The following is an 18,057-nucleotide window of genomic DNA, read 5'->3' on the forward strand; positions in this document are numbered from 1 at the left end:
TGCTTCCATGTGTTTTGTAAGAAATTACTAGATTCTGCAAGCTGTCTTTCTTAGTACTCCAGCGTGATGATCTCTCACTGTACAGGAGAAGATCTGCTCTGCATCACTTTGTGCTTCTCCCACAAGAGATGATAAAATGTTTGCAAATCTTATTTTACTCTGGAATGGGAATGGTGTGGAAAACCAGTAATTAATTTTGTTTATAAAATGAACAGCACTGCGTCTTCATTACTTGAATAAGCGATTATGGCAAGGCCGAGAGCCACAGAAGAGAAAAACGCACTCACTGGGTAGAGGAGCACACTGGTGGCAGGTGCTGCTGCAGCGGCTGTCACTGGCGAGCCCCCTTACTCCCCACCCCAAGGGAAATTTGTGACTCTTATCTGCACACCGAGGGAAAGAAGTTAGCCCAAAGAGAGGGCAAGAAGGGAGAGGTGTGCCAGAATTGGGAAGAGGAGAGCAACAGAAAGCAGAAAATAAAAAAAATAGGAAAATAAACTGAAGAGCTAAATAGACAAAAAGAAAAAGTACAATTTTCCCTGGTTCCTAAAAGGTTTTTGCCTGGTGCCTAGATTTTCTAAATATTTTGACTCTTGCAATGCGGTATCTACAAATAAAAGCAAAATGTTCAGCAGATTTCTGAGTAAAGATATATTGTGAATGATTGATTGAATACTCTCTAGTTCCTTATAGTTTAGCAGAGAAGGTGCAATAAATTTGAGCTAGTCTGACCTTTTAAATGTTTCTGGTTTTTTTTTTTTTTTCTTTAAGGCATAGCATCCATAGGTCTTGCTGCAGCTTACTATAGCTCAGGTAAGAAACAATACTTGTCCATGTTATGTCTTGTTTCCTTTGTACAGCTTGGGCTGGTTTCACGGGGGTGGGACTTGGCTGTGCGTGCAAGGTCCTATTTTACGTTTGCCAGCATTTAATAAGGAAGGGTGCAAATATGTGATGACTTTGTAATAACACAAGGATGTCTGGAGCCACTACCAAGGTTGTTTTGGTGGTGTGAGCTCTCCACAACGTAGAGAGGTTTCCAAAAAATTAATTCATTGTGGACAAAATAAGTCACTTGCCAGCGTTTAAGAAAGGGACATTTCTTTGAAATGCTGGTTTTGGAAGTATGTTGGAGGGATATGAGCCATGAGGCTAAATTAGGTAGAATTCTCCTAGCTCAGGAGGGGGAGTGGCTGCTCTGTTAGATCAGTAGGAGAGTCCCTAGTTTGGGGTCAGATGGGTACGGGCTCAGATCTTGAGATCCTCAGTTGGAAAATAGAATATGGCACTATGGAGTGCTTCAGTGTGTGCCGAAACTTTGTTCTGATATACTGAATGGCACTTGAATCCCTCTCCTTTGCATGCCTGTACTTTGTGTGTCGTCACAGAAGTCGGTAGTTACAGGTAAAAATCTAATGCATAGCTTGAGCCATGGCCTTTCTTTTGGTAGTGCTTGCTGCTTGTTAGGCTGTAATATCTTTGTGGCATAATTTACTACTTTAATTTTTTCTTGAACAAGAAAATACCTCTGTACCTAGCAGGCTCTGTGTGAACGTGTACCATGTAGTGCTTCAGATGTTTGTGCCCAAACAGTCATGGCGAAGGTACAGATTTCCATGCTAGTGACAGATATTACAACTCCCAGCATCTGATGCGTGCTAATCAAACTGGAAGTTGCAGTTGGAAGGAAGCTAAAGGCCAAAGGGTGCCTGTTTGTTTGTTTGTTTGTTTGTTTGTTTATTTAGATTTTTATATTCCACTTTTTGCACTTTTCTTACATCTCTCTGCTTTCTTAAGCCACTTCCCATGATTTAATGTAATCTTCACTCTTTTTTCTAACTTCCTCTGTAATAGTGGCTCCCCCAACTCCATGTCCTTCTAGTATCTGCAGGAGTCACATCTGAAAAAGGAGCTCCTGTAAGGTACTGTTTTCTCAGCAATTTTTAAGACCTCTGACTGGCTGAGAATTCTGTTACCTTACAGGTATATTTTGCCGTTCAACTTGCACAGTAATTTTTTTTGGTTCTGTATTTTTCACACAGTATTAAACAAAAACAAACCTGCCTGCTTGTCTTTTTTAATGTGTAGATAACCTGGCTTGGAAGCTCTTTTACGTGACTGGTTGTCTCTTTGTGGCAACACAAAACTTAGAAGAGTGGGAGGTAAGTGGGGTACTCCACAGCGCGTTGCTAAGGTGCGGTGGCATTGATAGAACTACTTTGGCTAGCTGCGATGTTACTGACTAAAAGTACGGTCTGGTAGTAGATATATAATTTGTACCACATGATTAGGCCACCCACATGAATTTGTACCACATGATTAAGCAACCCTCAAATTCCACTCAAAACCTGCTAGTGCCAATTCAAGATGTATTGGATACTATTAAGCATGTCCCACATGCACTGCTGATGTGTCACTGCACCAGCTTGCCTGTGGGCTTTTACCTGCTTGCACACCTCCCTCCCCCAGCTTGATCCTGGCTTTGCTCCCTTTATGCATTTCTCTCAGTTGCTTTGTTTGTTTTTTTCTTTACTCCTTTTCCACTTCCCTCTCCCATCCAGCTTCTTTCCTCTCTTCCTCTTTCCTTTCTTCACCTCCCCTCCTTTTTTCTTTCTTTTCCCTGTGGCCTCCACACCACTTCCCAGCCTTGTCCTAGAATCCTTTTCTCCCGCTCCTCCATGTCCCCATGCTTGGGGACAGCCCCGGGTTACAGCAACAGCGACTCCCTGTTAAAGCCAATTAAGATGCTTGGCATTAGTGAGCTTGTGAGTAGGATTCTTTTAGGGTTTATCGTAAGGTTTGGAAATTTCTTCTGTAACCATTCCCACCATTACAAATCTAAATAAAATGGGAAGAGGCTCATAGATCTGATGGCAGATAAAGACCAAAAGACCCATCTAGTCTTCCCAGTTTACATTTTGGTACACGTCATAGATCCCAGTTGATCTGGTTTTCTCCTTACTTCTTCACCAGAAGGAATCCTCTTTTTTTTTTTCCTCCTCCTCTGAAAGCACCACCCTTTCCTTGAATAAACATTTTCTCTGAGATCAAGCAGGATGTTAGTCCTTAAACATGGGTGACATAATTGAATGGAGCCTGAGACGGAAAACTTATATCAAAGTTTCTAGAACTTTGAATGAGCCTCATTGAGCACGCTCAGCATGCATTATACCACTCGTCCACCCAGCGTCCCCTTCAATCTCTTCTTTTCCGCGGAGCCTGTTGTTTCGCGGTCAGGTGAGAGCCTCTGTTTTTTTTGACTTTTGGTGTACTTGGCCTGATTTGGAAAACTGTGTTCCCTGTACGTACCAGGATCAGTCCAGACAGTGCGTTGTGTCCCCCCCCCCCCTCCCCCTTCCAGCAGATGGAGTCAGAGCAAAAACTGAGAGGGCGCTCTCTCATAAATTGGTGCGCCCTCGTAAACCTTCAGTATTTCTCTGACTCCAGCAGATGAGAGGTTGCACCTTTGGTTCCCCAGTTTGCTTTTGAGAAAATAGTCTTTTGAAGATTTATTTATCCTTTTTTTTTTTCTCTAAGAAAGTAGTTTGTTTTTTTCTTTACAGTCATGTGCTGTTCTGCTGAAGGCTTGCAGGCAGAACTTTCATTCAGTGGTAGACCTGTCACCTTATTTATTATTGCTGTGTTTGTTCTTTGGGGGTAAGTTGTAAGTTTTTACCTTTTACAGGAGTGTTATTTGCTGCCTTAGGGGTGAAAGTTGGTGGTCCAACCTCTCCCCCCTCGATAGCGACCCGCTGCCCTGAGATGCCGTTTCCTCAGGGCAGCCTTTAAGCTTCAGAGACACAGCATTCCTCTGGCTTGTGTAAAAAAAAAAAAAAAAGCCCCTTAAGTGAACGGGTTGACTAAGTTATTTTGGCAGCGCGGGATTTTGCTCATTCCCCCCGCGATCGACAGCTTACGGAGGTCTTAGCTTTGAAGCTCCTTCCTTACCTCCATGCCACGTCCTACACGATGCAGTGCCTGTGGGGAGCCCGGATCGCGGCTCTCCCAGGAAAGCCTGTGTGCTCTGTGCCTCCCCGGTGGGGAGGGCACCTCGAGCCCTCAGGGGCGGTCTGTTTTGCACGCAAACATGCACCAGGCTTTGAGGATGTTGGCCGCGTTCCCGTCTACCGTGGGAACGGTGGCCATTTTGGATCCATTGATATCTGCTCCGGCGCAGCTCCCTGCCAATTCAGACCCTGACCAAGCTTCTTCTCCTCCGGTTCTCATTCCAGCTCATCTCCCCGACGCAGAGCCGCCCGCGGAGGACCCTCCTGCTCTCTCTCCAGCCATCCCTCCCCTGGAGCCTTTTTCCACAGAATTAATTCTGTTGATGCATAATGCTTATCTGGCAAGGCTCAGCCAGCACCAGGACACTGCCCTGGCTCCACCTCCACCTAAAGTAGTCAGACTGGGGGAATCCCCTGACATAGAAGGGATACCTCAGGGATTGGGACCGCCGAGGATAGGTACAGCACCAGTAATCCCTTGTCCTTCCGTACCAGTTGCTCCTCCGGAGTCTTCGAGGGTTCAGCCGGTTGCCCATCCGACCATTCCTGACCCACCACCTCCGACTGACCCTGCAGTGGACCCTGATCTAGATGACCCTACGCCCTCTGCACAAGTCGAGGGGGATGTTCCTTGGGTCCTGCGCCTTTTCCAGAGTGGTGAGTTGGATCTGCTCATTTTGCATGTCCTGGCCGAGTTGGATATTGAGGCGCCCCAGCACTGCGACAAAGAAAGGTGACCCCGTCCTGGCAGGACTGCGGCCACCATTTAAGACCTTTCCTTTTCATCCTATGCTCCTCCAATTGCTGTCCAGGGAGTGGGAGACTCCGGAGGTTTCTCTGCGGATTGGCAGAGCAATGGACAAGCTGTACCCGCTCCCGGAGGAGTCCCTGGTCCTACTTAAGGTACCGAAGTTGAAAGTGTCGGTATCAGCAGTCATGAAGAGGACCACTATTCCAGTGACTGGAGGAGCAGCCCTCAGGGATTTGCAGGACCGCAAACTTGAGGTATGCTTGAAGAGGGTTTTTGAGGTGTCCGCCTTGGGAGTTAGGGCTGTGGTTTGTAGCTCCCTAATGCAGAGACCAGGGCTCCGGTGGGTCCAACAACTGCTCGGTGCTCAAGAACTGCCTCCAGGGGGGGAGGCACAGCAGGCAGAAAGGCTTGAAGCCGTTATTGCCTGCTGTGCCTCCCCCCCTGGAGGCAGATGATCTCAGGGTGCTGGCCAGGTCCATGGTGTCAGTAGTCTCCACTAGGCGCCTCCTCTGGCTCAGAAACTGGTCCGCGGATTCCTCTTCCAAATCTCAACTCTGCTCCCTCCCCTTCAAGGGTAAGTTGCTGTTTGGAGAGGAGCTGGATCAACTCATTAAATCGCTCGGGGAGAATAAAGTACATAAGTTGCCGGAAGATCGTCCGAAGAGGATCTGGTCACTCCTCCTCTGTCCTAGCCTGTCTTGGCATCAGCAGTGTTCGAGGAGGAAATGGAGAGGCATGTGCAACTGGCCATCGCAAAGGCGATTGGGGCATCAGCATTGCAGCACCAGTGGTGCTGGCACAGTCGTTCCTCGAGCCACTGGTAGAATCTCTGCACACGCTCATCAGCATGTTACTGACCCACCTGGTGTTGGTTCCCAGGACAGCATTGATACCCTTCTGGGCACTTCTGCCACACCCTCCTGATCTGGTCGTGGTTGCTGGTTCCTCAAGGGAGGGAAGGTTTCCCCACACCAGCAAAGGCATAGGGGCCTATGGCTCCACGTTCAGTTCCATTGCTGCCTTTCACTGCCATGCAAAGGCCGAGCATCCAAGGCCCCATCCTTAGTTGATGATGGTGTGGATGAGGGTACCTATGATCCCTGGGGGGGGGGGATGACTCATCAGTGGCATCCGACGAGGCTTCTTATAGTTTCCCCTCAGATCCATCTCCTCCAGAGGTGAAGGAATTCCCCCACCAGAGGACCTTTCTTTCATAGGATTTGTCAGGTTGATGGCAGAAGCCATCCCCTTTCAGTTGATGACTAAAGAGGATACCAGGCACAAAATGCTAGATATCCCTCCAGTTCATGGAGCCTTCCAAGGAGATTGTGGCAGTCCCAGTACATGAGATCCTTGTTGAGGATGTGGGAACACCCTCTCACAGTGCATCCTGTGAATAAGAAGGTAGATGCAGTCTATCTCATCTAGAAGGCTCGACAAGCATCTGCTATCCTACCAATTGTTGGTAGTCAAATCTGCTCTCAAGAAAGCCAAGTGTTCTCGGACCCATTCCTCTTTGCCTCTGGGGAAGGATCACAGAGTGATGGATGCTCTTGGGAAAAAGGTGTTCCAATTGGCTATGCTTATTGCTTGCATAGCTGCTTGCCAGATCTATATGAGTCAGTATATGTGGGATATCTGGAAGCAGGTGCAGGATGTTGCCAAGCAACTGCCTCGGCAGCAGCAAGACACACTTCTGTCGCTGGAGGGCCTGAAGTGCGGAAAACATGAGGTCTGCTTGACCTACGATGTTTTTGAAGTGGCATTGAGGTTCTCTGCAGCGGAATCAGTGTCAGACCAGAGGTACAGGAGCAACCCGTTGACATGCTGAATACTCGAGAATTTATTTTGAGATAAGGTTAAGGAAGCAGTGGCCACAATCTGGGACCACCATGCGACCCTTCAGCAGCTCTCTGCCAGCACTCTGAACCTTTCCTCCTCCTCTAGAAGAATGGTGAGATTGGGGCTGAGGAAGTCCTTCTTCTGCCTGAGGAGGTACTATCCTCTGCCCTCTCACTCCTGTCAACACCACCAGAGCTCTTGCAGCAGTCCCAGGCAGCAAAGAGCCCTGAAACCACAGCGTCTGTCAGCTCCAGGGATGGTGTTTTGACTAGTGCATAGCCCAGTCACCCATACCTAGTGTGATGGAGCTGCTGTCAGGGGAAAGCTGCAATTCTTCGTGAACCTGTGGCCTAGTGTAGCTTCAGATCAGTGGATTCTGTCCATCATCCACCAAGGGTACCGATTGATCCTATTGGATGCCCAGTCAAATTTCTCCCCCCCCCCCAGCCCATTTTGGGGCCCAGTAGCATGTCAGGAGGTACTACTGAAGGAGGTCTCCTCCCTCTTAATGGCCAGAGTGGTCAAACCTGTTCCACCAGGGCAAAGAGGGTGAGTATTTTACTCCCAGTGCTTCCTGATACCAAAGAAAACAGGAGGACTCCGTCCCATCCTAGACCTAAGGGCCTTGAACAAATTCATAAAAAAAAAAAGTTCAAGATGGTTTCCCTGGGCACCTTGATCCCCTTTTTGCAAACAAAGGACTGGCTATGCTTCCTTGATATAAAGGTAGCATACGCTCGCATCAAGATCTTCCCAAGTCACCGGAAGTATCTCCGATTCGTGGTGGGAAAACAGCACTTCCAGTATTGTATGCTGCCATTTGAGCTCATGTCAGCTCCATGTGTCTTTACGAAATTCTTGGCTGTGATAATGGCACACCTTCGCAAATTGGAAGTTTACATTTTCCCTTATCTGGACAATTGCTGGTCAGGAGCACCTCTCGGGCAGGGACCAACATGTCCATGCACTCGACCATCCAGGTGTTGGAGACACTAGGGTTCATCATCAACTACCCCAAGTTCCATCTCAGTCTGTCACCTCAACTGGACTTTATTGGAGCCCTGCTAGATAAGGCTAGGCCAAGGCCTTCCTGTCTCAACAAAGGACCATCAATCTTATGACCATTGCGGCAGATAGTCAACAGAGCCAGCAGGTGTCAGCTTGACATATGTTGAACATGTTGGGCCATATGACCGCGACAGTTCGTCACTCCCTTTGCACGTTTGTATATGTAAAAGGCCCAATAGACCCTCAGGGCATAGTGGCACCATGTCCCGAAGAATTTCCAGGATTGCATCTGAGTCACTTCTCTTCTCTGGGACTCTTTGTCCTGGGTGGGTAATTTCAAATCTGGAACAGGGGATCTCCTTTCAAAGTCCTCCTACCCAAATTGTCCTAACCATGGATGCATCCACTCTGGGTTAGGGGGCTCACCACTTGGGGTCTCTGGTCTACCCAGGAACATCTGTCTCAAATCAATTTCCTGGAGCTCTGGGTGATCAGATATGCTCTATGGGCTTTCAGAGATCGGCTGCCCGACAAGGTTGTTCTGATTCAAACAGACAATCAAGTTGTAATGTGGTATGTCAACAAGCAGGGAGGTACAGGATTGTATCTCCTGGGCCAGGAGGCAGTTCAGATGTGGTCATGGGCTTTGCCCATGGGGTGATGCTCAGGGCCATGTACCTGGCCAGAATGGAGAATGTGATAGGGGTCAGACTGAATCGTGCCTTCAGACCCCATAAATGGTCTCTGGACCAAGGTGTCGTGAATCGGATCTTCCACCTCCTGGGAAAATCAGGATGTGGTTCTCTTCACAGCACCTTGGAACAGGAAGGTTTCTCAGTTCTGCTCCCTGTACAAGACATGCGGCAAACTAGCCTCAGATGTCCTTGCCCGGCACTGGGGTGAAGGTCTTCTGTATGCGTATCCTCCAGCTCCAGTGTTAGCGAAGACTCTTGAAGCTTTGTGAGGACACAGGAACTATGATCCTCATAGCCCCTTATTGACCGAGACAGGTCTGGTTTCCACTCCTGCGGAAGTTGTTCATCTGGAAAACTATCAGTCTGGGGACTTTCCCAGATCTAGTCATGCAGAATCGAGGCATGTTGCGACATCCCAACCTCCAGGCCCTGTCACTCACAGCTTGAATGTTGAAAGGTTAATATTGCAGCCACTTAATCTCTCAGAAGATGACCTGGTACCTTCGAGAGAGCCTTCTACTAGAAAGTCCTATGGACTGAAGTGGAGGAGGTTTTCCATGTGGTGTGAGCAGAAGGCCCTAGATCCTTTCTTCGGCTCCACACACAAACTGCTTGACTATCTTTTTACACTATCAGAAGCCGGCTTAAAGACCAACTCACAGGCCTATTAAGTAAAGCGCGGCCGCGGTTACCCTGCTTCTAACACGCTTTCTACTCACAATTTGGCTGCGTTAGTCCAACCCGTGATTCACTATCCCTTTTAACCCATCCTTTCCGCCCGCGGCATGTATATGATATGTAAACAATCGGATTAGCTATTCCCTCCCATACAGTAACGTGCGCCCCAATTATCACCTTTTTAACCTGTAGTTTTGCTGCGCGTTTAACCTGCTAATTTACCGCCTACCCTTACCCCTGCGTTAGTGTGGAGCGTCAGGCAAGCCCCGGCAGAGAGAGACAGCAATAGGCAGGCTCCGGTCAAAATCGACTCGACATGTTAAAGCAAATGTGAATAAAGTGCAACAAAAGTAAACTTACTGCATGTGAATGACAAACAGTCCTCTCTCCCCTCCTTCCTGGGGGCAGCCGGCGGCGCACGGCGTGCGCTCATGCGCCTTCGCTGCCTTGAGCGCCCAAATTGCATGTACAGGCGTGCGTTCATCCACCTTCGCCGGCGGGGGCTGCTGGAAGCCGCTTTCATCGCCGGCTGCCCCCAGGAGGCAGGGGAGCCGCGGTGCGCGCCTCAGGAGGAGGGGAGAGAGGACTGTTTGTCATTCACATGCAGTAAGTTTACTTTTGTTGCAATTTCAAATGACATTTGAAATGACAGGTACCAGCGCACCCAGGATACTGTATAGGCGCTGTATAGCGCTCTATACAGTAAAATGGATTGCGCTTCTTGGACGCGCTTCATGGACGAGGCTTGCATTTGCATGTCATTTAAATACTGTATCGAGTGGTATGTGATCCGAACTGTGTGTGCGGCAAACGCGGGTGCGCCCGGCACTGCCGCACTCTTTCTACTGCGTCCTTACTGTATCGGCCTGTCTGTTAGAGTTCATCTGAGTGCAATTGGCGCATACCACCATGGTGTAGATGGTACGCCCATCTCTGTACAGCTTATAGTTGTACGTTTCATGCAGGCCATGGCTCTAACAGAGTGAGCCTTGACATGGTCCCCAAGATGCAGTCCCACCTGAGCATAACTGAAAGAGATGCAGACAGAAGCCCATAGACAGTCCACAGGAATAAACTGGGCATTGCCAATGCCAAACAGATGCTTTCCAGTTGCCCAGCAGACTGCATCTCTTTCAGTTATGCTCAGGTGGGACTGCATCTTGGGGACCATGTCAAGGCTCACTCTGTTAGAGCCATGGCAGCGTCGGTGGCCTGCTTGTGAGCATTTCCCATGGAGGAGATCTGCAGAGCTGCATAGTGGAGTTCTCTCCACACATTCACATCACATTATCATCTGGATAGGGATGGCCATCGTGATAGTAGGTTTGCTCTGTCTGTCTGCTGGAACCTGTTTGAGGTGTAGAACCAAACTCTGTTCCGGCCTTGTTGTCATCAAAACCTGCTGTTGTGCTCGTTGGCATCTAGTTTGGGTGTTTTGTTGGTCCCCTTTTTTTTTTGTTGGGGGGCAGCTTGTAGCTAGGGATCTACCCATGTATGAGGACTACCATCCTGCTTGTCCACTGAAAAAGCAAAGTTGCTTATATGAATCAGGTGTTTGCTGAGGAAAGCAGGATGGTAGTCCTCATGAAACCTACACACCACCCCGCGGAGTTGGGTTTCCATTATGTGGGTTTCTTCTCCTTTTTTATTTTTATCCTTAAATTCTCTAAGGCAGATGGGGACTGAAGGGGACCCCGCATGGATGGGTGATATAATGCATGCTGAATATGTTCAATGAGGCTCAGTCAAAGGTTTAGAAAATTTGATATAAGTTTTCTGTGCCGGGCTCAATCCAGTGATGTCACCCTTATGTGAGGACTAACATCCTGCTGTCCTCGAAAGAACACCTGTTACAAGAAAGAGTGGCTTACCTGTATTACTTCTGATCCTACTGTCTTAGTGCTTTATATCATGTCTTTTTCTAGAACTTCCTGCCCCCTGAAAAATGCTCATTTCTTTTGCCTTATGTCATTGAGATATTTTCAAATCTATCATACTCCATCTCTCTCTCTTCTCATCTAGGTAGAGTTGTGAAAACCTGAATTATTCCTCAGAAAAATTCCAAAAACAAATGTTTTCATACTTTTTTCCCCAGATTTAGAAGTGGAAAAACTGAAAATTTTGCAGAATTACTAATTTTTCAACTTCTAGCCTGGTTGGGGTGGGGGTAGAATTTTTCCTGGTTTTTTTTTAACTGGGTTTTGTGTTTATAGGCTTTCACATTTCTGTATCTAGGGTATACATATTTAGGTTAAGTCTCATCTGGTAGGATTTTTGGTATAGATTCAACACTATTTTGGTAGTCCTTTTTTCTTTCCCGCCTCTTGTTTACTCATCATTTTGCAGATATGGCCCCCAGAAAAGGACACAATATGCTATGTGCAGCATTATTACATCATTTTTTTTGTACTAGTTATGACTCTTCCTGTGTATTCTAGCATTCTTCTGCCTCTGATCACTGTCTTGTAGCACTGTTTTGCTACGAGATCTACCAGGCGCCATAATGCATGCAATAATTACAGCAGCACATGGCATGAATGCACATTTTTGGAAGGGGTGGGATTAGGAAGGAGTTTGGATAGGATTTATGAAAATAAGGGGCAATATCGCATGGTTTTAATGCTGGAAATAACTACACCTTTTTTCCTGGTGTTAAGCTGCGCAATATGCCCAAAATGACCATAACGCAATTTGCGATACATTTTTAGAATTGCATTTCAGTCATTTCTGGGCTTGATAGGGGAGAGGAGTGGGGTGGAATGGAGAAAGAGAGAGCCTCTGGGGAGGCCCTCACAGTATTCAACTATTTATATCTCTATATGAGGGCCATCTAATAGGTAGAGGTGAGGTATTGGTGGTGGTTTAGAGGCCAGTTTCTCATGTAGAGGGAGAAGTATGAACAGCACAAGACACCTAGGTGAAGATTTGAAATCTTTTGGAGTGCGGAAAGTCTCAGAAAGATGAAATTTTGTACTATGTTATCTTGCCCTAGCTTGATGGTACCCTTTTATAGAGTCCATCAAGCTAGGGTGAGAGAACATAGTAGAAATGGCATCTTTCCTCACTCCAAATGATGTCAGATCTTCACCTAGGTGTACTGTGCTGTTTGTACGTCTTACTCTACATGAGAAAATGGCCTCTAAACCCTATACCAACACTTTACCTCGAGCTATTAGATGGCCCTCCTGTAGAGATATAAATACCTGACTATTATGAAGGCCTTGTAGATAGTCTCTCTCTCTCAGCGCAAGTTATGAAAATAGGAATTATCGCGGGGTGCGATAAGTTTACCGCACCATGTGATACTACCGATGCGAAGCGTCATGTTTTCGATTGGTGCTGTAACTTTTAAAATTTCCATAAACACACCCCCTTTTTTTTTTTATCACGGGCGTTATCCATGCGGTAACACATTTTGATGAATCTAGGGGCTAGATTGTGAGCTCTCTGGGGACAGGGAAATACCCGCAGTACCTGACTGTAATCTGCTTTGAAGTACTGGTAAGTGGAATATAAATAAAGAATAAAATAAAGATTATGATCATCCTGAAGTCTTTTTCCTGTTCAGTGATGCCTTGGATTTCTACATCCCAATTGCATGCATGTAAAATTAACGGCTGTTAAGCTGTTGACCACACTTAAAGCTTCCTTATGTTGCTTTCCATTTTGTCTACCTCTGCATGTGTATCCACTCTGTTTCAGCTCTTGATTTAACCTCTATAAGGACAGGCTTTATCTACTAACCTTTCTGCAATATTGCTGACAAATATATTGAACAGAACCCTGAGGCATTCCACTGATCACCTTTCTTTAGAATAAACTCCATTTACCCCCACCCTCTGTGATATCCTACATGATGTCACATTTTGCGAGTGGCAGCGGGTATATATCCTTGGCAGTATGAACAGGAATGTCTGAGCAGACTGGATGGGTCAGTTGGTCTTCCTATCATCATCTACTGTGTCTTTCTCTGATCCTCACTGGAGCCTCAGGAAACCATCGAACTAATAAACGTGAAGTATAAATACAGCACAAACCATTAAAAGCCTGAAGGAAATTTTTCAGTAGGGTTGTAGCATAAAAAGGTGTGCATCTATTTCCTTCAAAGAAATGCAAAAATATATGAACTAAAATATGGATCTAAAAGAGAAACATAGAAACCAGAGGAAACAGTAGAGCCCCCCCCCCCCCCCAAAAAAAAACCAAACCCAAAAACCCCCCAGTTGACTGGAAACAGCATGTCTGTCCATGTTCAACCTAACTTTGCTGAGCTATGGGATATATGTAATGCGATGTGTGTGTGGGATTGGAGGAGGAATTTTAGGCTCTGTAAGCCAATAATGGAAAAGGATTTAATATAATTTCAGTTTTGGGCTGTGCAATTATTGCTGTTAGTGCTATTTGCACACTTTAATTGCTATATATGAGTGATGCGGTATAACTGGAAAATTTTCTATCAAGTTGAAATGATCTGTTCAGTTGCCTTTCTTCAGTAAAAACAACACAGTAATCAATTGGGTAATTTTATAGGAAGCTGTATTTGACAAGAACACTGGGAAAGTGACCCTGAAGACCTTTAATCTTTACAAAAGGCTCCTGACCCTGTGGCGAGGAGGCTGTGGAGAAGGTGAGGGAATGAGTGAGTTGAGTGGGAAAGCAGTACTCAACCTTTTGCCCCTTACCAAGTCATTTTAGTGAGCTGAGTTTCAAAGAGTTGTTTCGCTGTGAATATATATATATTTTTGTATGTGTGTGTATGGTTTGGGGGGGGGGGGGGGTGGGAGGAGAAGTAGATGCAATAAATTTCTACATGCTGAAGGTGAAATGGTTGCATACAGGGGAGGTGATTCTGGTGACTTAAGTGGAAGCTGCCAAGCGACCTAATGTTTGGAGACTTTTAAGGCTGGTCTTGGCTCTTGCACATCTTCCTTTTGGTGTCCATCAGGTTGATTTCAAAAGGAAGAGGCAGAGCTACAGATACCACAGTGTGCTGGGGATGTGGGGAGGGTGCAAGGTCAAAACCAAGGAATGGCTAAAAGTCTTTCTCTGAACGAATGGCGAAGAGCCAATGTGCAGATTAGCCTTCTTAATAAAGGAAGGGTTTTTTTTTTGCACGTGCTCATGATTTTATTAGGACAATTGTCTTTTGATTTGCTCCCCATTTAGTTTTCTATGCAGAAATGTTCTTTCTTTTTGCAAAGATTTATGGAATTTACAAAACTTTCAGCTTCTTCCCGAGCAGAATTCCTATGGTCTTAATAATATGCCAGATCAAAAAGGATTATTTTTTTAGTCCCACCAAAAAAAAAAAAGGTAAGCTACACAAGTCTGGCAACTTTTTAATTTGTATGTTTCATTTTTCTGTTTGCACAGCGGTAGTTCAGCTGACAGAGATTCGCGATGTAAACGTGGAGGAGGAGAAGGTCCGCTACTTTGGGAAAGGCTACCTGATTGTTTTGCGCTTCGTGACTGGATTCTCACACCCACTGACACAGTGTGCGGTACTGGGCGCCAGAAGGTGAGCTACCCTCCACCAGCTTCTCTTGTATTTATCAACTGTTCAAAATATGCAGAGAGAGCTTTTTTAGAGTATATCTCCCCTATTTATAGGCAAACATTTCTTACTTTCTAGGTGGAAAAAAGCCAGTAAAATAAAAGGTGATATCTTGTTCTTGGACTAAATTAATACATTTCTTGATAGCTTTAGGGAGCTGACCCTCCCTTAGGTCAAAACAAAATGAGAAAGTCACAGCAAATGATGACTTTGCCTGAACATACAAGTGAATCAAAGATCAAATTATATAGTGGTGTGACTGCGGAGGTGGGGGGGGGGTAGTTGATGAATCCATATTATGAAACATTCACCCCCCTTCAAATTCCCCTTCCCAACACTACTGTGATATTTTTGATTTGCTTGTATATTCCGACAACATTCTCTCTTGCTTTGATTTGGTTGTTTTACGTTAGTCCAATAAAATGATGTGCCTATCTATAGAACTATCAGAAATTAGGCAATATGTATATTGAGTGAAGTGCTCAGTCATTGAACAGAAAAATAATTTCCAAAAGGGTGAGAGAAAGAGCACTAATGTTCTATGTGTGATAAGAAAGATTTGATTTTACATCATAATACTTTCTTTAAACATAAAATAAATGAGCACCTCTGCAGATTAATCTTTAATTTAATGCAAGTACATTCATACATATAACCATGCGTAGTAAGCGTAAGAACTAATAGCTACCTACGCATACAACATAACCGACTAAATAATGCAATATTATCAGTCATGAAGCCAAATGAAAGTGGTGGATCTCCACTTACAATGCATCCTGTACAATAATATCAGTATTTAACTCATTCAACACAAAAGTTCATTGAAAACGCTCACAAACATATTCATGTTCGTGAAGTCATAGAGAAGTATATGAACCCCATATTAACTTGTCTAGCATACTGGACAAACCTTTAACAGTTACAAAAAGAAATAAAAAAGGAAAATTGGTTCTTACCTGTTAATTTTCGTTCCTGTAGTACTATGGATCAGTCCCGACTCCTGGGTTTTGCCTCCCCTCCAGCAGATGGAGACAGTGAAGTTTTGACGGACTCCGTCCTATACCCCAGAGGTGCCACCTAGAGTCTGTCAGTATTACACTGTACCCAAGCAGAAAGATTAAAGCATAACTTCCACATAAACAACCTCCAATGAACGAAACCATGCCCATACTCTTTCCCTGAAAAGGGGGGCATTCAGTAAACTTGCAGAAATATGACTAACTACCGGCCGAGCGGACTCTCCGTTTTCCCATGGGCAGGACTCTGGACTGATCCGTGGTACTACAGGAACGAAAATTAGCAGGTAAGAACCAATTTTCCTTTCCTTGTATGTACCTGGATCAGTCCAGACTCCTTGGATGTACCAAAGCTTCTCTAACCAGGGTGGGACTGAGAGAGTCCCGCTCGGAGTACACTGGCCCTGACGGAACCGGGCTCAGGGCCCTGGACATCTAGACGATAATGCCTAGCACAAGTGTGTGTAGATTTCCAGGTAGCCGCCCCACAGATTTCTTGCGGCAACACCTGTTGACATTCCACCCACGAGTCCGCTTGCGATAGAGTAGAATGAGCTTTAAGACCAACCAGAAGCAGACGGCCCTGAACAAGGTAAGCCAAAACAATAGCTTCCTTCAGCCAGGCTTAAAGAGATATCTTCTCTTTGTTTTTTGGTGTTTACTAAATCCTCGTCTTTTTAAGATTCCCGAAGGAACGAATACCAACAAACTAAAAACCTAACACCAAACCCAGACTAAAGGTTTCACACCTCCACCATCTGCTGGAGATAGAGAAATACTGACAGACTCTAGGTGGCACCTCAGGGTTATAGGACTGAGTCCGTTAAAACTTCTCTGTCTCCATCTGCTGGAGGGGAGGCAAAACCCAGGAGTCTGGACTGATCCGGGTACGTACAGGGAACATCCCTTGAGAAGAGCTGTAAAGCCCCCCCCCCCACCAGCTCACTTATGCTTTCTGTGACTATACATGTGAGTTACTACCTGATGTCTAATATACCCTTGGTTTGAAATAAAATACATTAATTCATAGATCGGTATGATGTCAAATCCCTGATGAAGCTTTATTTGTAATTTAATATTTAAAGAAACATTCATTTTCAGATCGCAGCATTTGGAGTCTAGTTGACTCTGGCTTTTGCTGACTGCTCTTTAAGTAATAATGCCCACTTGGGCTTCACAGCACTCTGGCGACCAGCTTAGGCAGTTACACTATACAGAGATGCCGATCATATTGAGTATGCACCTCGCCCACTCTGGGCAGTTTCATTAGGTGCCTTGAATAAAACATTTTTACCTCCTTGGTATTTTAGTCGATGGTTGGAACTCATTAATGATACGGCTCCTCTTGTTTATCAAGGGGAGCATTTAAAAGATTTCACGGTGTTTTGTCAAGGGGGTTTCCTCTGTAGAAGCTGGCATTGGCGAAATAAGGGCCTTGGAGATTTGATGATATACCCTGGTTCCTGTTCGTACCCCAGATCAGTCCAGACAAGTATTTTATGCATCCATACCAACAGATGGAGGCAGAGAACAAAACTTTGAGGCACTGCTACAAAACTGAGAGTGCCACCTGTAGTCCCTCACTATTTCTCTGTCTCCAGCAGATGGTAGAGTTGCAAACCTGCAGTCTGAAGTTTCAAAAAAAAAAAAAGAGAGAAAATTTGAAGGAGATTTCGGCTCTCTGAGGTGTTAGGTTCCTTCTTGGGCCATCCCTCGGGTAGAGCAGAGCGAGCAGGGGTTGGAGATACCTGTTCTGGCTAAGCCCTTGTCATCGGGGGGGGGGGGGGGGGGGTAAAAGCCAAGGGTCCTGGGACCCTGGCACCCTCAGCACTCAGCATCCTTCGGAAGCAGGGAAGTGTTTGAACTTTCTTCCCTTCCCTGGCCCTGTATGTGAGTGTCTGTGTTTTAAGTTTCTTAGAAAAAAAAGAGACCTGTTCAAAGGAAGAAGAGGAGCAGGGCTGAGGTAGTTAGGTGGCTGGATTTCTCTGCCAGGAAGGGGTCCGAATTTGTTCCCTGGTTGGGCCTGGGGGCTGTTTTCAGCACCGGATAGCGCTGTTTTCTCATTGCATCATCAGGAGCTATATTTAGGCCTAATCGTGCAGGCATGCTGCTTCCTGCTCAGTGTGTCAAAGTTTGTGGCAAATGGGCTCACCTCGTTTCGACTGTGATTTGCAGGGAATGTGTCTCGGGGGGACTGGGACCTCGGAGGGTGGCAGAAACACTAGGTCAGCTGGGCTGGTTCTGGAGGCCCCGGGGGGTTCAAAGGAGCTGGCGGCCATTTTGTCAGCACATGCTGTGAGTCAGGCTGCTGTGGCAGAGCCTCGGAACTTCCTTCTCATGCTGTTTCCTGCGGATCAGGACCCTGCTTGATAGTAGGGGAAGGGAGAAACACAGGGGGGCCCGGATCCGAACCCTTCTTTGTCAGATCTGGAATATTTTTCCACAGATTTTGTCCTTCTGTTCCAGAAGGCCTATTTGGCCAGGAAGGGAGCAGGGACAAAAGGCC

General features: G+C 46.0%; 1 protein-coding gene across 1 annotated transcript in view; it reads left to right on the plus strand.

Moving 5' to 3' along the window:
- The window catches only part of LOC115090822 (cytochrome b-245 chaperone 1), a 44,310-nt gene that overhangs the window by 17,130 nt on the left and 9,123 nt on the right, over nt 1–18,057 (plus strand). Inside the window, exons 3-6 of the mRNA XM_029600356.1 lie at nt 772–813; nt 2,089–2,162; nt 13,512–13,608; nt 14,355–14,499. Of these exons, the coding sequence (XP_029456216.1) occupies nt 772–813; nt 2,089–2,162; nt 13,512–13,608; nt 14,355–14,499 (358 nt within the window). The remainder of the gene's footprint in view (nt 1–771; nt 814–2,088; nt 2,163–13,511; nt 13,609–14,354; nt 14,500–18,057) is intronic.

The sequence above is a fragment of the Rhinatrema bivittatum genome, chromosome 4 (assembly GCF_901001135.1).
Source record: "Rhinatrema bivittatum chromosome 4, aRhiBiv1.1, whole genome shotgun sequence".
Lineage (NCBI taxonomy): Eukaryota > Metazoa > Chordata > Amphibia > Gymnophiona > Rhinatrematidae > Rhinatrema > Rhinatrema bivittatum.